This window comes from Oryza sativa, chromosome 6, assembly GCF_034140825.1.
Source record: "Oryza sativa Japonica Group chromosome 6, ASM3414082v1".
Lineage (NCBI taxonomy): Eukaryota > Viridiplantae > Streptophyta > Magnoliopsida > Poales > Poaceae > Oryza > Oryza sativa.
In genome coordinates, this window is record NC_089040.1 from 3526346 (window position 1) to 3550527 (window position 24182).

The window sequence follows — 24182 nt, forward strand, 5'->3', positions numbered from 1 at the left end:
TTTAGAATTTTAATTTTGTCAAAACAGAAGCTATACTAGTAGTAGAATCATCAACGAAAGTAGCTGTTAGCATGGAACTTTAAAAAACAGACGATCATGCAAAACATTCACACGGGAAGCTGTAACATATAAGGGCTACACGCCTACACCCCCAGTAGGCATATGCTTGTATAGTGGAGATGTAAAAGGCCTCGTTGGTTGTTGCAGTGTAGTAGCACAAGCAAACCACCTGTCCACCAGGAGACAAAAAGAGTGGCAAGTTGCCAAGAAACACTCGGCCGACTACCAGCATTGCTTTATGATTAGTAGGATGCAATAATATATCTTAGCCGAGATCTACATAATACAATATCGAGAGTAAGCAAAATCTTCACTGTTATCATGGCGTGCACTTGTACAAACTACAAACACCCTGTTCTTTCAAGGGCAGACTACATCAGGGTATACAATCTCCTCAAAACAAGCATCATATGCTACTACCGGTTGCGTCAAGTTACAGGTTACGGATCTCTACTCGAAACAGCGCGAAGTTCGTAGCAGAAAGGCTATGGTAGCATAGGCGTTCGTGGCGCCTGCTTACGTGAAGGTGTCCTCCCTATCACCTTCTGCGACCTCGCCCTCGTCGATGTTGCTGAACTCGAGGAAATGCGTCGGCCGATGGTCCTCGTGATAGAAGTCCCGGGGCGTGCCAAGCTTCATGTTGTACTTCATCAGCGGGTCGTGCTTGACTCCCATGAAGTTGAAGTTCCAAGGGGTGTTATCCGGCACCTGGTGGAAGACATGGAAGAAATGTAAGCTCTCGGCATGGAGTAATTCTCAAGTTTTTAATCTTGAAGAGGCATTAGAGATCAATCCATACCATGTAGAATCCCAGGAATCTGTCGCTGAGAAGCATCTGGACCTTCTCGTAGTGAGTCGGGAGATATCCATGTGGGTTGCTTCCGGTGTCCTTGTTGCTACGGCCCCACTCGTAACCGCTTGGCGTCAGCTTGTACGCGGTCAATGAACAAGATCCTGGGGTAAAGCTGCATGTCAAAATGATGCACTTCTCACCGTCCCATTGCTTGTTGTTCTCCAAGATCTTGGCATGTGATGTCAAATCCTGCAATAATCAACAAAACGAACAGTTCAGTCTTATGACTAAGTTCACAGGCCAAAATTCACTCTTACAACTTTTCTGTTCCTTTGCAACAGCTTAAAAGAGCTAAAACATAATCTAACCTGTGGTGATAGCTGAGGAGCTTCATTTGGTTGGGTATGCATCCATCCCAGTGGCTCCAAATCATTAAGGAACTCGTGCTCGGGAAGGTTTGCAGGCAGTGTCACCATCTGATGAGTTCCGTGCTGCGGAGGAATAGCTATGCATCTGATCTCTTTAACTTGGGGATTATCCTGTGGGCTCAGCCCATACAGAAACCCTGCAATCTGTGTCCTTAAATCTGCTATGCATATGAACTTCTTTAATATATTCTTTGGCATAATGTAAGTGTAGCCAGTCTCCTGTAGGTAGAATATTGGAGTCAGTATCCCTTCAATGCCTTTTAGTTGCAACTTAAATGGTTATCAAAGAAAAGGAATTATTGTACTGACCTTTATATCATCTGAGTTAACATAAATGTGATTGACACGAAGATACAAGTTTGTGGCAGAGATAGCCCTAACACGCCAATCAGTCTTTGATGCAAATGCTTGTTGCTCGTATGGACTGGTCGTTGTGATGATGAGCTCATCTCCATGCACATTGGTCGTCCTTGTAGTAACTGCGGTCAGCTGAGTCGTCTCTCTAGACTGCAAAATCAAGTGAAACCAGGAGTGAGTCGATGTGAATTAGTCATTAACAAAAATTGAACACGGTTCCTATTATGATGAGCCCTACCTGTTTCTCAATTTCAGCAATCTGTTGCCTCTGCTGTGATGGTGGAGCTATTTCAGCACCAAGTATAATGTCACGAATTTCAGATTGTGTCAGCGCAGACGTATTAACATTGTTTTTCTTTGCATAATCAGACAGGATGAGGTCCCTGAGTGCACATTCAACCTTCAGCCATTGCTCATCAGTCAAGGTTGGCCAAATATGATGTGGTTCCGTAACAATAGTTTTGTCAGGCTTGAGCAGCATCTTTGCCTTCTCATTATTGACATGAAGTGCACGCAATATAAGCACAATCCGAGAGAAAGCAGTGAATGATGAGATACTTTTCAACCAATCATCATATATGTTGTAAAGAACCATCTGGGGTTCTGTGGCCTTGAGAATAAGATCACCGAACTTCTCAATCTTCAAACAAGCTTGGAATGGCAGCTGCAGCTCACTGCCCTTGATCACAATGTTAGGGAAGTCAAGCAGATGGACCTCCAAAGGATCCAACATACCCTTCCTTGTCACAATGATTTGCTTTGGCTGCTCTTCTACAGGAAGCGACCGAACTAATGCAGCAACCTCTTCAGCTGTTTTCCACTTGGCCAGTTGTCCAAGACGCTTTTGTCCAGCCCATACACTTGTGTGGATGACCTGCATATTGCAATCCATTTTCATTTTAAGCCTTCAAAGTTGCAACACTCCACAGTAATGTCACAATTATGACTGTAGCTAGAAGAGAATGAACATACCTTCAGAAATAGTTGACCAGTTCTTGGATTGAAAATAAAAATAGCACCATTGATTGGTTTAGTGGTCAAGTTACCCTCAAATGTTTTGTGAATGGTAACTCGATAGACATTTGTGTCATCCACAAACCATATGATCTGATTGCTGAATATCTCTCCATAGTTCTGTGAAGACAAATACGGCTCAGTGGGTTCTGAAGAATACAGCTGTAGACCCTTCCTTATTCTCTCCCTCAGCACGTACAGAGCAGGATTTGACTGTTATAGATGAAAACAGTCCAGCAGGTTAGTTATATTGGAAATACTGGAACATACAGACAGATCATTATGCAAGCTAAAGATAGAGTAGTTACAATTAACATGATTATATTACCTTCATTATCTTGTTCATTGCTTGCTGAAGAAGGGGCTTTGACCCAGGGAACCAATTGCCAAAAGCAGAGTGCAAATTATATGCTAGATCAATTCCAATCATCACCCCTGTAGAACAAAATAACAATTAGCTACAAACAAATCAGACAAATAGATAGTTGATAAAACAATTCATAGATATTGAAAGCATACCTGTTGGAGATGGATATATCGACATATTGTCAGTAGTGTAGTCCATGAACTTGGCCCTTGTATAACGCTCAATGTCATGTGAATCATAGTCTCCCCATCGAAGTTGCACATCAATCCAATACTTGTTGCTAGCTTTCTGATCAAAGACATCCTTTGACTCAGAGACTAAGCTCGGTTTAGACATCTGCCACCTATGTGCAGCAAAAAGGAGGATATCTGCACAGGAGCTGTTCATCTTGTAACTCTTCCTCGGATGTATTGTCTCTTTCTGCACTGTCTCAATCTCCAGTGCATCCAGCTCTTGATCCAAAACTTGGCAAAGATCCATAACAACACTTTCATGGATCTTCTGCCACAGATGCGCACGGAAGATCTGGATTAAAGAAATCTTCAGGGTCGGAATTTTCCCATGCATGAAAATGCCCGTAAGATCTAGCTGAACCTGGAAACCAACATACACATTTGCACGATTGATGGTTGGTGACCACCACAGGGTAAATCTTCGGTTGGGTATCTGATTGAGACCAGAACGTTGTGCATTCGTCAGCTTCTTGTATTTCATGGACTCCTCAAAACCTGACGCTTTCTCCCAAAACAGACCCTCCCAAGTAGGGAAATACGTTCCTTTAAACAAGGTGTGTTCCAAAATACCCTCAACACCACCAAGAGCTTGGATGACATCAGTCCTATAGTTGTTTAGGTTCCATAGTTTTCCATCATGTCTCTGATGTGTCCACCAGAATGGATTTTGTTTGAGCACTTGGTACTGCTTAAAGTCTGTTCTCACTCTCCATCCTTTATCATATGCCAAAGTATGACGGTCTTTTTGGAAAAGAGTGTTGATACGAGGAATACCTCTATCCCATGAATCTTCAAGATCCTCAAGTGTTAACCGTCTGTTCTGTGATTGTGCTTCCTGCCTCTTCAAAGCATACTCAGCCCAAACCCGCTGTGAATCAATAAACTCACTCTCCCAGGGCTGAATGTAGCGATATAAGTTAGGGATAAGCTGGTCCTCTTCATGGCTCATACCACTCCGAAAATGTGTCACACCAACATCTGTCTGTTTGCTGTACCTGAGATCACTCTGTGGTATCAGAATGTGACCCATCGATAACATTCCCAGACCTCCAATTTCCTTGGGTGTATAGAAGATAACAGGCGGAAACCTGCTAGGCATTTTTGAGTTCAGTCCAATCTTTATGCGAGTCTGAATCTTGTTTTCACATTTGACAAGTAAATCCAAGAGCTCCTGGGTATGAACAGTTGCTTCACGGAAATATGTCATAAGACCAATAAGAGCAGTATTCCACTTGTTAACAATCTTAGTGAATGTAGTTGACCCTGAGGACATAAGGATTTGCCTGACACGGTTCTCAAACACTTTCATATGCTCATCATCAACTCTTAGAAAGGCAATAGCTGTCCTTTCTTTTGTCTGTTCATTCTGCAAGTTCCAGACTCCATCTTTGGTGTTACTAAACGCTTCTTGAGTCATCCGTATTTTTGGTAGTATACGAACCTCAAACCCACACATGCTAAACAGCAGATTAGGGTTGTCCTTGCTGTAAACAGAGACAAAGCTGTTCTCCCACTCTAACGTTGTGATGCTCCTTGGAAGGCGGTTCTTCATGTCCCAAAAAACACTTCTTCCAAGATTTACATCATGCTTCATGAGCCTCATTCTTGCGTCTCTAGGCCAACATTTCTTGTTGTTGTAACCGACCATGTTCTCATTATTAGGATCAGGATGCTCTGTCAAATAACGCTGAATTAAATCACGTGCTTCCTCATGAGTAAAGCGGAACATTATATGCACCTTATCAATATACCGAGAGTACAACCGGATAGGATGCCTTGTCTCAACTTTGGTATCAGCATATGTGAGGAACTCATTAGGCATTGTAGGTGGCCCAGCGATCTCACTTGCACGTGTTAAACCGAGCAGAAGGAGATCCAGCACAAGACCATAGTATTGCACAACAAATGATGCAAACTGTAGACCCCGAATGAGACCATAAGAATTAGTATGACTCATATCCTTGTAAGACAACACAACATTGTTCTTTGCAGTGACATAATCAGCAATATTATGGTCCAAGACCAACCGCAGAAGCCTGTTCAACAGTGTCAGATCAATTTTTTCGAAGAACTTCTCAAATTTTGTCTGCAGCATCACAACACACTGCCCGTCACTAGTGTCCCATACATCCTGTAGATTATTTATACCTTGGCACCATTTGTAAACAAGCAAAGGAGGTGGTTCTGAATCAGCAGGCTTGACCCAGTTCGGGAATAGGTGTCGCTTGTCCCCCTCATACCACAAGTACTGGTCAAGGTAGGCATCAGTGATTTTCTCAAGAGGCTCAATTTCATATACTGGGATCAGGTAGCTGTACAGGTCCATAAACTCAATGCCAACTTCTTTAAAAGCACGCTGAGTAAGAAGATGCCTCTTTATCCTTGAAAGCGCCTCATGAGGATTATCATATGCTTGCTCAATCAAGCCAAGTTCCTCCCGCTGCAGTTGATTTAACCTTACAGCCACGCTGTAAGACTCCTTTAGCCTTTCCAGAGCTAGTATAAGAAGTTTGGTGTCATGCTTGTAAGAAAGTGGAGGAAAAGGAATAGGCGAGAACTTCCTTGATTCAAGCCAATGAACTGTTGTTGTGTAAATAGCAACTGCCTCTTCAGGTGTAACATATGGCCCATCTTTCAAATAGTTGTGCTGCCTCTCCTGTTCTGCCTTCAGCCACAAACGAGTTAATCTTCCAAGATTCTTACGGCACACAGTCTTGTCAACCGTAGCACCACGCCTGATACGCTCACGATTGTAGTGAGCAACATTGGTCCACCAATCAGCCTTGGACTTTACATAACGAAGTATCATGTTCTCAATAGGAACAGGTAGGCCCGGGACCTTCCATGGGATATTTGCCTTCCAGCACCGCCATGCCTCACTAAGATGCTGCAGTATAGTCCGTGCCTTGTTTTGCTTGATACCCTCAGGCATAGCATCAAGGACATCATGCATAACAGCAGCTCGAAGTTCAAGATCGAAGTGAGACTCAACACGTTGTTTGGTTACAGTTTTAGCAACTCCTTTTGAATGACGACCTTCAAACTGCCTGGCCAGTAAATTACCTAACCATCTTTCAAGCAGTGGCACAATACCCCGCAGGAAAAACAGCCACACCCTCCACATTGGAGCCCAAAATCCACAGCCAGGTCCTTTTCCTACAGGACCAGTGTTGAACCTGTAGTATATCAAGTGCTTCAGATCTTTGCACATCCTGATTTGCCGCATCAGACGATACTTGTAGCGGTACATACCAGTCAGCTGGCCAACATGAGAGAATATGTATTGCAAGCCATCTGCTAACTGGAAAGCGTCAACATTTCCCAAGCGGAACTGGATGTTTGCATCAACAACTAACTTAGTAAGTCGTAATATCTCACGGCATAAATGAAATGCATTTCCAAACCGAGATTTTTTCCTTTCCTTCGTTGTGAGTGTCTTCACAGGTTTCAAATTGAAGTTGTAGTCCAAGTGAAGGTAGTTAAGGTTCTTTCTGTGGATCAACAAGTTCAACATATTGTAACCCTGTTTGCAAACTTGCAAACCTGCTTCTGCCCAGTCAAGCTCTGTTGTTTGAAAAAACTTTGTAGCTTGGAGTGAACGGAACAGGTGCTTCTTCTTCTGTGCCTTGGGAGGCCTATGATGTAGTTCATTGAGCACATAACACTTCAGTAGCTTCTGATAGCTGACACGCACCTTCACTGGATAAGCTGGTGGGCTGCAAACGAGAGATTGATGTGATTAGCTTTGAAAGTTCAAGTGCATCAGGCAGAACATTGGCAAAAGGGGATCATGAAAAGGTATAAAGGATGTCATAATGGCACTCACCAGTGCTCCTTGTACCATTCAGATACAAGAGGGATATCTTCAGCACGACGTGTTCTACCAGATCTCATATTAAAAGGCTTTGGAGCAAAGAGTAATGAAATGCCAGCTGCTGTTGTATCAGTGTAAAGTTCTGTTCCTTTCAAGAGGGGCTCCACACCATCCGGGAGACGGAAGTCCTCATCTTCATCCTCTTCAGTTGTTCTCCTCTCCCGACGATCAACCTTGTTAGTCGAAGTTATAGGATTTATCAAAGGATCATAGTAAAATGCAGGCAAGTCTGGATCCTCTGTTTTGATATACATTATCATTGGAGTATGATATACCCCAAGCCTCACTTTCCTTGGCCTGTTATTGTACAAGTGTGGAAAAGCAATTCTGTACTCAGTCCTAAGTGGTTGGCGGATGATGAGTTTGTTGATGTCATTAAACTCATTCCAGTCCTCATCCCCCTTCTCCATATCACGGTACAATGGCTCAAACTTCGGACCTCCTGCAACATAGCATTTAATATGGTAAAAGAGCTTATGATGCAGCAACAGCAAAAGGTACATGTCACAATCTTTGTACAAAGCTAAAAAATAACATAAAACATTCCAATGTAACAAATTATGTCTACCATTGGATGCCCATTCAACAGTTTTGAAAATGTTTCAGTGTAAATATTAATCAACTGCAAGATTCTCATATGGAAGCATATATAAAGCTAGTTGCAAAAAAAGAAAAAGGAAATTCGTGCTTACAGGAGAAGGGGTGAATAGAACAGTAGAGAAGGCAGATTTTACATCCCAACCTGCTTGCTAATTTTCAAAGCCCCAAGCTCACAGACATATGTATGCAGGAAAACTTAATTCCTTCTCACACTGTCGCCCATACAACATGCATCATCTAATTAATAAAGCCATTAACTACTTCATTACCATAAATCCCCATGTTACAGTTACAGATGTTCCATAAAAATGAACAGCTATGGACATAAACTACCTCCTCCATGCTTCAAATATTGAGTAACAATTAATGCACTAAAATCACGTAAATGCAAAAAAAAAAATGTTTTGGTATAAACCCATTTCTTAGCACAAGCTAAATTTCCACAACATTTTGCCAGCAGTCAGATACCAAGTGGTATAAATTTTGATATAACCATAAGATCAATGCTACAACTATGCTAATCATGTATGACAATTAAAGGAATTAAAGTAAAAAAAACTTAGAAGTTATAAAAGGGAACACAATAAGGTTACCTGGGATACACATGTTGAGTGCTTTGGCGGTAAAGAAAGACTCCATATCAAACAAATAGAAATAATTTCGATCAATCAAATCCGACAAAAGTTGGCCAGCAAGACGATAGAGTGTCGCCATTATGGGAAGCGATAGATGCCATTTCCGGTAGCTGGGGCCATTTATAAGCTTAGTCTTCACAAGCGGCTTATGATCATAAAACCATTCATGCACAGCTGAATCTTCCTCCTCGTCCAACTCCAACTGTATAGCCTCCAGTGGTTCAACATCCAGCAAATTATCAGCATAGTCTAATGGAGGTTCCTCATCATCAAATGGAGGAAAGCGCATTCTCTTGAAATGTCGCCTATCTCTCTTCTCCCTCCTCATCATGATCCACATCGTGCCCCACTGTGGAACACACATGTTTGAGATGGTTTAAGTACAAAAATAAGAAGTACAAAGCTAAAGATCAGATTAAGTTATATAATGCCTATCAATTATGACAGATCCGTACAGTAGCTATTGTTCCCAGAACAGGGCAAAGAAGAAAAAAAAAAGATAAGGTGTTTTAGATCAGTACCTGTGCAAGGTAAATGGGCTCAACTACCCATGGGATCTCATTTACAAAGGTTATTGCACCAGTGATATGGTAAAGGATCTTTACATGCCGAACCTGAAAACAAGAGTTCCGTCATTCTATTCTGTATTGCCATTGTATAAGTAATCTCACCAATAGCTACTTGGCTAGATCAATGTTCACATCAAAGAGTGTCACAATAAATATACCTGTTCCCAGGGCATTGGCATATTTTCCAATAGCTTGTAAACAGCATGAGGCACAAATTTGAGTGCTCCAAGATATACACGCTTATCATGCCTGTACTTCTTTGAAGACATGTCACCATGGTCCCTGATCAGCAATAAATAGAATCATAAATAAATTGTCCGCAACATACACATGAACTACAGTAGTTGATGGTGAAGATGGGATATATGACAGCAAATTCAAGCAGAACATGTCACTTGCCACCATTCCTAATAACTGAGGATCAGGCACAAATGGCACAAACCCCAACCATAAAGAGATTCATCTTAACAGCCAAGACAATTAGCAAATCAAAAAAATCACCACCATAACTAGATTACACAATATCTACAATCATAATTGAGTTGGGTTAATTAGAAAAACCATAACATTCCCATAACTATCAAAACTTGACTTCCAATATCCCATTCCAAATGTTGTAAGAAAGCAGTTTAATAGGACGTGAACGGAACTGCTGACTGCAGCTGCTCGTTGCTACTAGCGAGAGAGCAGCGGCTGCACCGATCAGGCTGATTTTTTTTCACTCTCTTCATACTCCAGTAACAATAGAACATAAGCAGCTGATATCAACAGTAACATGATGATAAGGTAAAGCAGCAGATCACAGCTAAGTCCATGCCTAAATACTTAACACAGTTACAGCCATAAATTTCAAACATCGTATCAAATCATACACTAGTAACGAAAATAGCCTCAATCGAGAGGGCAACCACAATCATCCCCCTAGGTCCTAAGCTACAAACAACTACAGCACAAAGCACCACAACACCAAAACACATCCACAGGCAACAACTCGGCGCGGATCTGGAGACTTTACCTGATGATTTTGCGGACGTGCTCGGGTGGCATGTCCTCCTTCTGCGCCTCAACGAAGCCGAACTTGCGCTTGTCGCCGTACCGCTTGGAGTTCAGCTGGTGCCACTTCCTCGCCTTCTCCACCAGCTGCGCCTCGAGCTCCGCCGCCGTCAGCGGCTTGCCGCCGCCAACGCCACCGGGCGGGCCCACGGCCGCCGGCGGCGGCGGAGGCGGAGCGCCCGTGCCCGGTGGCGGCGGCGCGGCCCCCATCGGCGGAGGCGGCGGCGGCCCGCCGCTCCACATCGTCGGCGGCGGCGGCCCGCCGCTCCACATCGTCGGCGGCGACGGGGGAAGCGGGCAGGCGCGGCGGCCGCTGCTGCCGCGAGGGTTTTAGAGGTGTCGAGATTAAAAAAAAAAATGGGAGGGGAAAAAAAAAGAAGGGGGAGAGGGAGGAAGCCGATGGGATCGGGTGGCTCGGGCGATTTTTATAGGTGGGGCTCGGCTGCAGGCTATGGCGGCGACGCGCGAGGATTGGAGCCGACCTTGGTGGGTTCATGGGCCGGGCCGGGTTGCGTCAGGTTACTGGGCCTGATTTTTATCTGTCGAGTTGGTTGTCGTCCAGCAGATAATGGGCTTGGCGGCCTCTTTCAGTTTTATTTCTTCTTTTTTTTTCTCTTTTTCCTGTGGAATGATGAAAATATACTTTTCTAGTTTTATCCTATGACAACATAAAAAAATATATGAAAAGGAATTCATTGGCAGAATACATTCACCAGTTGCTAAGATTACACCTTCTGTTCCATACTATTATGAGGTGTTTTTAGTTTTGTGCTGAATCGAACATCTCTAGCTTTGACCAAGATTATAGAAATAATATACTAGCATCTACAACATTAAATTAGTATCTCTAAAATCCACCTTGAAACATGTAATCTGGTGTATTTTATTTGGTATTGTGTGTATCAATTACTTTTCTATAAGTTTTGTTTAAGTTAAACTAACTTTAACTTGGGACATAGCTAGAACGGCTTACAATATCAAATATGGGATTATAAAATTATAAGTACCCAAAGCTACCATACAATTTTATTCCAGCATAATAAGTAGTAGGCTCAAGTAGGGAACTAGGAGGGGCCATCACTTTGAAAACAGGGTGGCTTTCATAAAAAACAAAAGTGCCAATTCTCCTTTTGAAGACGTTAGTGTTTAGTTTTTCTATCATTTTATCTATAGACCTTTTAAGGTTAACAGGGGGCTATGTTCCATGTTGATCATCACTAAACTATAGACCTTTTAAGGTTAGCCTTGCGCTCTATGACTCTATGAGACATACATAAGCTATGGTCTTATCTACTATGTAACTACAAGCTTGTTAGAGAGGTGGGCTGTTCGGTTCCTGTAGATGTATAACATGGAGTTTGTAAACAAACAAATTGGTTCAAGCATTTGTCTCTTTTAAGTATGGAATGTGGGCCCACACAACATCATACTTTATACTAGCTTCAACTATAAGATTTATTTTAGCTATGGATGCCTATCACCAAAATTCCCTGGAGATGAAGTTGTTGATTAATGCTAGGTATGCACCATACAGAAAGTAATCTATCAGGGGATTTTGCTTGGTTTAAATGACTGAAAATGTAGATTGCCTAGTCTCATAGCAGAAAATCAAAAAATTTCAAGGCAACATTTCACAGATTATAATAGTTACTTCGTTCAATCATTAATTATTTGATGTTTATAACAATATTTGGTTAAACTTTTAAAGCTTTGACCAACATTAACTTCTCGAGTGCTTAGTTTTAAAATAAGAAAAAATGATGTCTAGCTTTGAGTTGAAAAATATTATCAATAATATCATAAGTTCACTATATAAGGTTGCTCTAATATTGAATTGATGGTCAAAATTTTACAAATCCAAACGAATTGTTATTGATCTTATTTTAGTGCATTAGTTAATTTAGCATTTCATACCCACAAGGTTAACTATATGTGTATGATGAAACATTTGTCATTAAAGCTTTTGACTTAAAAGATAACACACTGATGAATTTCATACCTTTTTTTACCAAATACACTCTCACAAACACAACACGGTATATTGCCATATTCAATTGAAATTGACACAACCACTTACTATAAATCCATTGCACGCCTCGTGCTTACACTATTGTCACCTCTATATAGTTTGGGCATTTTTATCCGTGGAAAACAAGTTGCAATTATGTTCATGATATACAAAATACAAAGTATAAGTACTATATATCTAATGTCACCTAAGGAAGTTCATATACCACTAAGGATTCCATTGAAACGCAAGACTGACAAACATAGAGAATTAGAAGTACGTGATGTTGATAGGAATATAAGTATAAAACATATGTTTGCAAAATCGAGGAGAAAAATATATAAATGGTTGCTTGAGTAGACCGCGGGAATTGGATAAGAAATATAGGAATGCAAGTGTATGAAAAATATGACTGCAAAACACATGGAAACAATACATGAATGATTGCTAATTTGAAGCATATGATTAGAAAAAACGAAGGAATAAAAAAATGAATGGAAGTGTAAAAAAAAATTACGGAACACTGGAAAGACACATAAATGGTATTTTGATTAGGCTGAAAAAAAACGTAGGAATCGAATGAGAGATGCACAAGGGAAATTTTCTAAGGAGTTGGACCACTTGCTAACTTTTCTTCAAATTTTTTATAGGATTTCTTGTTCCATAGGAATTTCAAAACAACACGAGTAGATAGGATTCAATCCTTTCAAAGGCTTTGAATTTTTCGGTAGGATTAAAATTCCCTAATTTTCCTATGATTTCATATAAAATCGAAGGGTACTAAAATCTTATGCTACAGTCCCTAGAAAGAATGCTAAAGATGAAAAGTGAACCACGTTGATTATCCCGAGTTCCCGACACCGTTGGAAACTTGGAATTACCCATGTCAGTGAGCCAGTGAGGTCAGCGTGGTGGGGATCAGATCCCAAATCACCCCAACTAATCCTCAAAAAAACGAACCCCAACGCGAGCGAGAGGGGCCTCTTCGCAAATCGCAATTCCCACCACCACCACCACCACCACCATCGCCACCGCCTACTCCTCCTCCTCCCAGATCCACCCGGCCGCCGCCGCCGCCGCCGCCGCCCCCCACGCCCCGCGGCGGCGAGATCCCTCCCCCGTCGCCCCACCCTGGATTCCGTCGAGAAGATCGTCGAGGACTTCGCCATGGACCTCGCCATCAACCCCTTCTCCTCCGGCACCCGCCTCCGGTTAGCCCTCTCCCCCTCGCCTCGGATGGATCACCACCCGCGTCTCCTCTCGTATCCCCTCCTATTCCTCAGATCCGCGCGCGTGGTTGTGGTGCAGGGACATGATACGGGCGATACGCGCGTGCAAGACGGCGGCGGAGGAGCGGGCGGTGGTGCGGCGGGAGTGCGCGGCGATACGGGCGGCCATCAGCGAGGGGGACCAGGACTACCGCCACCGGAACATGGCCAAGCTCATGTTCATCCACATGCTCGGGTACCCCACCCACTTCGGCCAGATGGAGTGCCTCAAGCTCATCGCCGCCGCGGGCTTCCCCGAGAAGCGCATCGGGTACCTCGGCCTCATGCTGCTGCTCGACGAGCGGCAGGAGGTGCTCATGCTCGTCACCAACTCGCTCAAGCAGTATCCACCCATACTATACTTATGCTCCATATCTGTTTTGATTTTTCTTAGAATGCTATGTTCTGCTTTGAGCATTTGGTAGTACTTAACGCGGACAGAGATCTTAACCACTCGAACCAGTTCATTGTGGGGCTTGCACTCTGTGCTCTTGGCAACATTTGCTCCGCTGAAATGGCGCGTGATCTGTCACCTGAGGTGGAGAGGCTATTGCAAAGTAGGGAACCAAATACCAAGAAGAAGGTATATGTTTACTTTAGACTTGATGTTATAGTTTCTACTGAAGTCTGTTTTTAGCATGATGTCAGTATGTCCATTCCATGAGTCTTGTTCTGTGTTTATTAGTACTTGTAAATCGTAATAATGTAATGTGATAGGTTAATAGCTCATAGCATATGCTCTGGGTAAGTTAGCAAAGGTCAATTTGAACTCAAACAATCATTCTTTGTTTTGTGGGTGTTGTCGTCTATACCATCATTATTCAAAGCTTATTACATGTCGAGCCTTTTATTTCCCTGTCGTTTCACCCTGCAAAGGTGTCTTGCCTTTGTTGTTTTTGGTTCTGAAATACTTGAGGTGAATTGTCATACTAATTGTACAGGTTTGGCTGTTTTGTAGGCTGCCTTATGCTCTATAAGGATCGTACGGAAGGTTCCAGATTTGGCAGAGAACTTCATGGGCTCTGCTGTTTCACTACTGAAGGAAAAACATCACGGGGTTCTCATATCTGCTGTTCAGCTCTGCGCAGAACTTTGTAAAGCAAGCAAAGAGGCATTGGAGTACCTGAGGAAGGTACGATGCATTCTAGGAACCGTTATATTTTTTCCTTGGACAATGCTGCCTATTACCTTCTGTTTGCATTCTCAAAGTTACTATGTAACAAATTACTTATTTTCATCTCCTCTTTCCATATTAACGCATACCCTTTCAGTAAAGCCCTTGGAATAATACCAAACTGTCTTATTTGTTTCAGTTTTTTTGCTCTTACCAATCATCAGATTCTTGATATCTAATTACTGCCAGCTGCCACTCTACTGTCTCCGATGCCCAAATTACTGACTTGAAACTTATACCTTTTTGAACGTATCAAGTTAAAATCATACGAGTATTGTTGATTTAGTCTTGTTGAACCATTTGTTGCTTTCCCAGTGTGGTATTTATGATGTTTGAACATCCAAACATCCATGTGTAGGCACAAATAGTAGATAATAGGGTTTCTGGTGATGTGTCTGTTGAGGCGTTGACACACTTGCTGTATATCTTTTAACTGTACAAAAAATCCTTTGTCCGATGGTTTTATGATGTTTGGTGGGAAAGCTGGGAATGCAGTACAGTCCCCAAGTTCCTGTGGTCGTGGTTGATAGGAAGACTAGAGATGATGTTTGCCGAATACTGGAAGTGCAGAGTTTGGTGATTTTATTCGTTTCTTCTGAATAATGAATTATTCCGGCTAAAGGTTGGAATCACCACCATAGAATTTTCAGATCCATCAGACTAGTTAACAGTTGGGACTTGGGACTAATAACCTATGGCTAAATCCCTGCTTATTTAGCATCCTATATATTCCAAACTGTCAACCCCAATTCCTGCTCCTCATAATTCATTTGATGATGCATTGAGCCATTGACACTACAGAGTCGTTTAAAAGCATTAGTATAATAGTTAATCATTGTTTATGTATGTGACACTTGACCCAATACCATGTTCATTGAAAGAGGCAGGATTTTTTTGTGTTCTATCGCATAGTGTGTTCACTTTGTTGGTTGCTGATACCTACAATATCATATCAAACTAATGTATTCATTTGCGGCAGTACTTCTGATAAAATTTTCGTTCTACAGAACTGCCTTGATGGTTTGGTCAGAATACTGAGAGATGTGTCCAATAGTTCATATGCTCCTGAATATGACATTGCTGGAATTACGGATCCGTTCTTGCATATCAGAGTGCTTAAGCTCATGCGAATTTTGGGTCAAGGAGATGCAGATTGCAGTGAGTTTGTGAATGATATTCTTGCTCAGGTGAATTGTTTGTTTTTATTTTATACACAACAGAAATTTCACTATGCAAATCACATCTGTTCTGATCATTTTGTAGACAGTTCATGATCATTACACCCTCACAAATTGCATTATTATTAATGTATTGTAAATCGAAATGAGCGTCTTCAGTGGTACTAATCCCAGATATTTATTTAGGTCTTGTAGCATTGTTAGTTTGTTACTCTTGGATTAAGAACTCAGTGATATGATTATGTTTTTCTCATTGTTGAATTATTCTTTTAGTAAACCATGTTTTTTGTTGAAGTCTTCTTTCCCGCAGCTGTGCTCTGTATCTTATATCGAATTATTTGCATTGCATTTCCAGGTTGCAACAAAAACTGAGTCAAATAAGAACGCAGGAAATGCTATTTTATATGAATGTGTTGAGACTATAATGGGCATCGAAGCTACTAGTGGTTTACGTGTGCTGGCAATCAATATCTTGGGTAGATTTCTGTCCAACCGTGATAATAACATCAGGTAATTCACTCTTTTCTCTTGGACAACTGATGTTCAAGCCTCTTAACTTTTGTGAATAAAGGGTTTAAAGTAAAAGTTTGCTAGTTAATTTTCTTGTAATTCAATGGGTTACTTACCCTGAGCATTGTTCCAAACTTCAAGGTACTACTGCTTGGTGCTTATGATTGACTATGAATTGGACTATTACTTTTGTACTCCCTCATATTATAGGAGTAAGTTGTACTATGAATTGGACCAAGTTTCTATACTCCTTTAAAAGACCCTAATTGTGGTGGTGAGTGGTGAATCTGCCACCACCTACCACCACTACCTTGTGGGTCCCCAAATAGTGAGATAGGTGGACTTTTATCCCTTCCCCAACCAGAAGCCATCACACAAGGAAAATTTATTTTAAAGTGATATACAAAATGATGAAAAATATGATGTGAATGATTTACAATGGGACCATTTTATTTAATGTTTGAGGTTTTAAAGTCTTCTTTTAATTCCCGTTGCAACGCATGGGCATTCAGCTAGTATAGGAAAACGTAGCAACATTCCGTACCCAAAAAAGTATACTACAAAAATATATTCAATGGTGGATTTAGTGGAACTAATTTGGTTTTGTAGATTTTACTACATTTTCCTATAAACTTGGTCAGACTTCAAGAAGTTTGACTTAGGACAAACCTAAAATGCCTTCTAATATGAAATGGAGGGAATAACACATTTGTATGATTTAGGTGTTTTGACTAGTAAAATATTCTTCCATATGAGAGATAATTCTCAGTGTGCATACTGTGCTTTCAGATATGTTGCTCTGAACATGCTTATGAAGGCCATGGAGGTAGACACGCAAGCAGTGCAGAGGCATAGAGCAACAATATTAGAGTGTGTCAAGGTAAATTCTCCAGTTAATGTGCTCTGGATTTATTCTCATTCCTCTAGGGAAGTAAAATAATGCTCATGTATGTAAAATTCTGAGACACACCTATGGTAGCTTCCTGAAAGTATACTGTTTATTTCCGCACTTCTTGAGACTACAGCTAATCATAACTAGTGACAAGTGCAGACCATCCTCCTTTCTTGCATTTCTAGTCAGGTTTAGCCGAGTGCATTAAGGAAAATTTCTTCTGCTTGATCCCGTAGTAAATGATGATTGCATGATCATTTTAAAGAAAAAAACAGCATTGCCATAGTTTTTATGTCTACTGCAGTTTGCGTTGTTGATGTGCCTACTATTCACTTTCACTTTATTGTTACCAGATTTCTTGTTCCTTTTCTTTTACACTTCAATAATTCGTAACTGCTGATGTTTTTCCAGGATGCTGATGTATCTATTCGCAAAAGGGCCCTTGAACTTGTTTACCTTCTTGTCAACGATGCAAATGCAAAATCTTTGACCAAGGAGCTTGTTGATTACCTGGAAGTAAGTGATCAGGACTTCAAGGACGACCTCACAGCAAAGATATGCTCAATTGTTGAAAAGTAAGACTTGACGTAGCATAACCCCCTCCTTATCTTTTTTTTTACTGACCGACTTGATTCAGGGTCAATTTTTCGTGGATGTCATCTCTACTAGTTTTGTAAGAACTCTTAGTTGCATATTCTGTAAATGTTTCAAAGGTCCTTTGTATCCTGTTGTTACATGCATTTTGAAACGTAACAGACAATCAAAAAGGATACTCATCCTATACAATTAATGGTGAAACTTCACATACGGTACAGTATTATTTCCTACCCCAAGTGGAGCAAAGGGAAATATAAATAAGGGTAGACAATTTGTTTAACGAGAATACATAGTTCCTTCCTTTTCATATCATTCCTAACCTTTCTTTACATAGCAAAGGATTTGCACATAGTTCTATCAGGAGGATAATAATCATGTCAGATCAACATAACATAATACACTATCTTCTGCATTGGTTTAGTTAACAGGCTATAAGCCTATAAAACAAGTATTTCATTTTACGACATTTACCTGTGTTGTCCCTTTATTATATTTGTTCAATTTTGTTTTTTTCTCCTGTTGATTTATACCTTTCTGTCTCCTGTTGATTTATGGACAATAATAATGTAGCATTTCAAATAGGTTTTCCCAAGATAAACTTTGGTACTTAGACCAGATGTTCAAGGTTTTATCTCTGGTATGTACAGAAGCACAACTATGGGGATATTTTCTCTTGCACCGTTCAATCAGTAAAAATCCATTTTGTTTGAATTATGTTACCTTGTACATCCTCAGGCTGGAAATTATGTGAAGGACGATGTATGGCATGCTCTAATAGTCTTAATAAGCAATGCATCTGAACTCCAAGGATACTCAGTGAGATCATTATACAAGGCATTGCTAGCTTGCGGTGAACAGGTATGGAGAAATAGTCAGTCTTCTTTATGATCTATACCATTGAGTTGCTACTTATCTGACATACCTGAATCTCTTCTACATTGAATTATTTAGGAAAGTTTGGTTAGGGTAGCTGTATGGTGCATTGGTGAGTATGGTGAAATGCTGGTGAACAATGTTGGTATGCTGGACATAGAGGAACCAATCACGGTGAGTTAACAATTCTTGCCACCATTCTCATTGGCTGCATGCTTCTGCCAAGAAGTCAGGATGCAATTAAACATTACTGCAGTTCTTGTTCAGGCATGTGATGCTTTCAATTTGGCTTAGTTTATTTTTAGGACTGATAAGTGATAACTCTTAGACACACTAAAAGTGTCTCATAATACCTCTTGTAACGATCAACTTGGAATTACCGAATTACAAGTGCTATATGTAATGATGGTCAAAAGGAAAAGCTACATGATAAATCATTTCCACCTATCCACATGTCTTTTGTAGATGGTTCACCACGAAATGCTTTATAGAATTCGTCAGTTTGTTAGTTCAATGCTTTTCCAGTGTATGCTGGTGCTTCTCAGTATGTTTTTCGTTTAGTACCATTGCTTTTCCAGTTTAAAAATTTTAAAACAGCTTGGTTTTTTTGTGTAACCTGTTCAGGTAACAGAATCTGATGCCGTGGATGCTGTAGAGGTCTCTCTTAAACGATACTCTGCAGACGTGACAACTCGGGCTATGTGTCTAGTATCTCTCTTGAAGCTCTCTTCCCGATTCCCACCGACTTCAGAGTAAGTTATCATTTAACTTGACCTTGTAGTAGTAAATGAATTGTATAGCTATCTTAATTATTTCAGTCGTTCTGGTTTCATGTTATTGATTGATCTGAGGTAGAACAGCTATTGCCACAGGATCATCCCATTCTGATTTTGTCCTAATATGAGCACAAACTGCCTGTGCTTATTATATAATGAAAACTTGCCACGAAGAAGGAAATATTTATTTGTTTTCAAACATTTTTGTAGGTCACTCAGTTTCTTATGAACTGGTTTCTTGTTAATTAACATACTGAATAACATTGAAATGTTCACGAGCTGATTGCCATACTTGTTGGTAACAAATCTCTCTTCATTTCACTTTACCTTTCTTTACATGGATACAAATATGATTTTAGCACCAAACAACTTTGCTTGTGATGGAAAAACAAAGCTAATGTACCAACCCTTTGTTTGAAGTTTCTGTTAGTCTTTGTGTGGTATTCTTTTGATCCTCTTGCAAATATTTTAATATAAGTAGCGTGATTTGTGATATCTATCTCAAGATGGTTTGCATTTTGTCACCATACTCTGTTATCTTATTGCCAGGAGGATAAAGGAAATAGTTGCACAGAATAAAGGGAATACTGTGCTTGAACTACAACAGAGGTCAATTGAATTCAACTCCATTATACAGAGGCATCAGTCTATAAAGTGGGTGACAGATTCTGCCATTGCTGTGGGTGCTTTCTCTAATATATTTGTTTCTGTAAGATAGATTAACCTTGAGGATGCTGTTGTATGAACAGATCATCTTTGCTTGAGCGGATGCCTGTGATAGATGAAGCTAGTTACTTGGCTAAGAGAGCTGCTTCCACACAAGCAACTATTTCATCAGATAAATTAGCTGCTGCAGCAACTCCTGGAAGCTCGCTTAAGCTTCCAAATGGTGTAGCAAAGCCACCACCGGCTCCTCTAGCTGATTTGCTTGATTTAAGTTCTGACGATGCTCCTGCGACTACTTCCGCCCCTACTACAGCACCTAATGATTTCCTACAGGATCTTTTGGGCATAGGCTTGACTGATACATCTACAGCAGGTTTTGATCTTACTTTTTTGTTCATTCAGTACATATTTGGTTTGACAAGTGAAGCAAGTGATGCTCATATTCTCACATTTGATACTCATTTATGTCAGTAATATTTGTTTGATGAGGAAGCTTTCCTACATATTGTTCTGTTTTGGATGGTTTAGGACATGGCATTGAATCCTTAATCATACAGTTTGTGGTGTATAATGCTCACGGTTTTGTTTCTGGTTTATGTTAAGGTGGAGCTCCATCAGCAAGCACAGATATTCTGATGGATCTTCTATCAATTGGTTCTTCTCCAGTACAAAATGGCCCACCAACAGTATCAAACTTTAGCCTTCCTGGTCAAGGTAAAAGTTATCATGATGATAATATTTGCATGTTTTTCATATGTTGCTGATCCAAGCTTACTTATCTTAATACCATGCAGCTGAGACTAAAGTTGCACCTGTTACACCCCAAGTTGTGGATCTTCTTGATGGTTTGTCCTCAAGCACATCTCTTTCTGGTCAGATCCTACTGCCTTACTATTATCTAACATTATGGAGCACTACAAATGATTATGATATTTACTGTTGCTATGCTTGCTTGCTCACCAGATGAGAATACAGCTTACCCGCCAATCACAGCTTTCCAGAGTGCAGCTTTGAAGATCACTTTCAATTTTAAGAAGCAGTCTGGAAAACCTCAGGAGACTACAATTCATGCTAGCTTTACAAATTTGACATCTAATACATTCACGGATTTCATCTTTCAGGCAGCTGTACCAAAGGTATTACCTTCAAACTGTTGTTTTGGGGTCACCTCTGATGCTCATATTAACTGGTCAGAAATGGAATTTTTAGTAAAAAAGTTAGGACTTAAGAACCAACTATTTATTTATCTGTTTTAATTTCTGTATAAAATTTGTATAACTATTACTTGGCTTGAAATACCAAAAACCATCTATTGAGGAGGTTATTTATTTGCATTTTCCTTTTTCTGACAGTTTGAAACTCTGTGTACTGGCCATTTAATTTTTAAAAGAATACTTTAATCTATATTTTCAAGCATCATTGTGATGGCTGATAGCCTGTTATGCACATCTGTATTCTTTTGGTTTCCTTTAATATCGTTATTAGAATATATAAAAAACGTTTGTAAATTTCAAGGGAGTGGGTGACATGATACTTTTAGTTGTTTTTGCTATTCACTTTAACCTTGAAATTCCATCATTCAGATGAGTTTGTAGTTTGCTTTAGTAGTTGTGAAACATACAAAATACTCGAGGCTTATATTTCATTTCTGCTGAATTTGGATTTCAGTTTATCCAGTTGCGTTTGGACCCCGCTAGCAGCAACACGCTTCCTGCCAGTGGAAATGATTCTGTTACACAAAGCCTCAGTGTCACAAATAACCAACATGGACAGGTAATAAAGGAGTTGTGCCCCGCAGAAACAAATTATGACCTATTTCTGGTTTCTTTGATTTAATAGTCTTCTTTAAAAGCTTGAAAGAGCATATGTAACCATAACGATTCAGTTTTAGCTCAGTAGTTAAGTTGGAATATTATAAGTCAAGAGTTAATCCATGTGCCAAGGTTACATGCTTTTGTCATAACTCCTACCTATATGCTGCCTTTTGCCTTTGTGCCATTGATATTTCGAGCTTAATTACATCTCAACTCTCCAAGTAAAAACTCCATTTCTGGAGATCTACCAATTACAGGTTCATCTTACACGTATCAAATAATTAGGTTTAAAATACAGTATTGCTATTAGGTGCACTGGCTGTATGCATGAGTAACAGAAGATGATGTGTGTTTTTACTGATTCGCACAACCACCATGAATAGCTGCCTATTATACCTGTCATGTTTCCATGCTTTTATTCAGTATGATCCGTAAGTATACATTGTTCGTTGCTGTTATATCTGGAATTAGTTGCGTCATCTATGCATATTTTAGTGCATCATACAATATCAGGCGAGCAGAATTAGGATTTTATGATCCATCACTAAAGCTTCCCGTAGTCAGTCCTACCATCCTCCACATAGACAACTATTTGGTGCACAAACAGTCCATCACTAAGGTTCAATATTCTTTCTAGACTTGTGATTCCTAATCTCCGTTTCTGAATTTTACCGCACAGAAACCCCTTGCGATGCGTATCCGGATAACTTACAAAGTGAACGGTGAGGACAGGCTGGAGCAAGGGCAAATCAACAATTTTCCTGCTGGATTGTAGTTTGACCTGTGTCTATAATGTTGTGATAGCTCTTCCAACTGCTGCAAGCAAAGGCGAGTTTTTCTTTTTACTTTTTTCTGCTCTTCCCCTTTTGCTTGCCTTCTAGTGAGTTATGTACACGACTTAGCTGGTTTTGGCCATTCATTCTTCCTTTCTATATTGTATAGTAGCCGGCAGCAATTAATGCTACATCTTCAGTTTTGGCAAAATGTATTCATATGGTGCTGTATATCACTTGAGGATAACTAAAATTTTCAGCCTCCCCCTCATTTCAGGCAGCAAAGGAATGTGTTGTATCATGATATTGTTCAATGTAATTATTTGTTTTTTTGGGTTTACGTACCTGTTCCATGGTAAAACCCCACTGGCATATTTTGGACAACTGGACATTTTTTTTGGCTGGAAAGACTTTATAATCTGCACAAAAGGAAAAGAAAACCATCCAGAATTGGTTTATTGTTTTATCCGGTGGCAGATTATTTCATTACACAACTATCGGGCTGCAATTTCTTGATAAAATATCTGGAATGAGGACTCCCGTCATCTCTTCCCAGATGCAATGCAAGCCGAAATTGTGGAATGATAACCCTGTTAACTGTCACAGACAAACTCATCATGAATCGGAGGAGATGCTCGACAAAATATGACCTGGTAAAGCACTCGAGTCTCCTGGCCATCGAGGTACATCCTGTGAAAGCTGATCCCCTTATCCATGATTCATTCATCGGTGTCTCAGCATCAGCACCATCCCTGAATAGTTGCTTCCACTGCTCCAGTACTAATAGCAGGACTGTTCAGATTCCAGAAAGCCTCCTTTATTGTCATTTGACACCTTGCCTTGCCCCATGTTTTGCCTGATGGATGGGGTGCCCGTCTAGTGTGTGCATTAGTGTCTGTGTGTCTGTTCGGTCATCACCACTCACAAGTCAGTAGCAAGCAGCGCAGCACAAAATTTCAAACCTCCTTTGGAACGGAGGATCTTTGAAGGATTTTGCGGGATTTGAAATAATTACTGGCAAAATCCTATAAAAATTATGTTCCGAAGGGGACCTTGCCCTTTAATCCAAAACAGGTACTAGATAACGAGGTAGCTCGGCTTGTTTGAGTTCGTTATATGAGCCATGCTTGTTGACCCTGGCTGGCTTGTCTTGTTAACCCTGACGAGCTTAAAAACCTAGCTCGGCTCGTTAATAGTAAGTTCTATCTTGTTTATGTCAACATTTATAATTTTAAATTTGTCTATTTATCGTATACTAACATATTGATGCCAGATACTTTAGATGTAACTTAAAATACTAGTAAGTATATAGTGATCTTTTATACTAGCGAGTTATTAAATGAGTCGCTTGTTTAGCTTACAAGAAAAATGAAAACTAGCTCTGCTGGACTCATTACGACTATAGTTTGAGCCGACCCATTGTCATAAGCTTCGGCGTTTTTTTCCACCCCTAGTCCAAAATATGCCCTCTCTTACCAAGATTGCCATGCTTTGCAAACACTCGTCGTTACAAGTTTTCAATGGAACCCGCCAAACTTTTTTCTCCCATTTTGGACCTGAGAGCGCACACGCCCTGAGCACTATCACAAGATTAGTACAGCTAATTAATGTTCATTTAATATCGGATAAAGACACATAACCACACTCACTCAGGACCAGCTCTTCACATG

At 40.4% G+C, this 24182-nt stretch overlaps 2 protein-coding genes across 4 annotated transcripts; one reads left to right on the plus strand and one right to left on the minus strand.

Moving 5' to 3' along the window:
- Positions 1-358: 358 nt before the first annotated feature.
- LOC4340248 (pre-mRNA-processing-splicing factor 8A) lies at positions 359-10381 on the minus strand. The gene is made up of 13 exons (XM_015787378.3): positions 9946-10381; positions 9089-9212; positions 8883-8975; positions 8320-8710; positions 7079-7568; positions 3172-6968; positions 2981-3087; positions 2611-2865; positions 1877-2512; positions 1591-1788; positions 1222-1500; positions 860-1102; positions 359-768 (listed from the first exon to the last, which is right to left on the minus strand). The coding sequence occupies exons 1-13, from the start codon at positions 10254-10256 to the stop codon at positions 577-579; spliced, it is 7116 nt and encodes a 2371-aa protein (XP_015642864.2). The 5' UTR covers positions 10257-10381; the 3' UTR covers positions 359-576.
- Positions 10382-12959: 2578 nt separating this feature from the next.
- LOC4340249 (AP-1 complex subunit gamma-2) lies at positions 12960-22852 on the plus strand. 3 transcript variants are annotated; one of them, XM_066311535.1, is made up of 19 exons: positions 12960-13202; positions 13300-13602; positions 13701-13842; positions 14218-14391; positions 15441-15620; positions 15967-16121; positions 16911-17001; positions 17425-17588; positions 18181-18247; positions 18346-18468; positions 18562-18657; positions 19108-19235; positions 19809-19913; positions 20009-20298; positions 20529-20639; positions 20720-20797; positions 20889-21061; positions 21594-21698; positions 22419-22852. In XM_066311535.1, the coding sequence occupies exons 1-19, from the start codon at positions 13159-13161 to the stop codon at positions 22512-22514; spliced, it is 2625 nt and encodes an 874-aa protein (XP_066167632.1). In that variant the 5' UTR covers positions 12960-13158; the 3' UTR covers positions 22515-22852. The 3 variants fall into 3 exon arrangements, with proteins under 3 accessions (XP_066167632.1, XP_015643582.1, XP_066167633.1); XM_015788096.2 differs by having other exon boundaries at positions 18193-18247; XM_066311536.1 differs by lacking the exon at positions 12960-13202 and having other exon boundaries at positions 13460-13602; positions 13703-13842.
- Positions 22853-24182: the final 1330 nt, after the last annotated feature.

Bases quoted from the DNA above. Each gene is read 5' to 3' on its own strand.
- LOC4340248 (XM_015787378.3), bottom strand. From the start codon at position 10,256: ATGTGGAGCGGCGGGCCGCCGCCGCCGACGATGTGGAGCGGCGGGCCG. The intron at 2,513-2,610 runs GTATGTTCATTC...TGCAATATGCAG, and splicing joins CTGGTCAACTATTTCTGAAG to GTCATCCACACAAGTGTATG. The intron at 1,501-1,590 runs GTCAGTACAATA...TTCTACCTACAG, and splicing joins TTAACTCAGATGATATAAAG to GAGACTGGCTACACTTACAT.
- LOC4340249 (XM_066311535.1), top strand. From the start codon at position 13,159: ATGGACCTCGCCATCAACCCCTTCTCCTCCGGCACCCGCCTCCG. The intron at 13,843-14,217 runs GTATATGTTTAC...GCTGTTTTGTAG, and splicing joins AACCAAATACCAAGAAGAAG to GCTGCCTTATGCTCTATAAG. The intron at 20,640-20,719 runs GTAAAAGTTATC...AATACCATGCAG, and splicing joins CTTTAGCCTTCCTGGTCAAG to CTGAGACTAAAGTTGCACCT.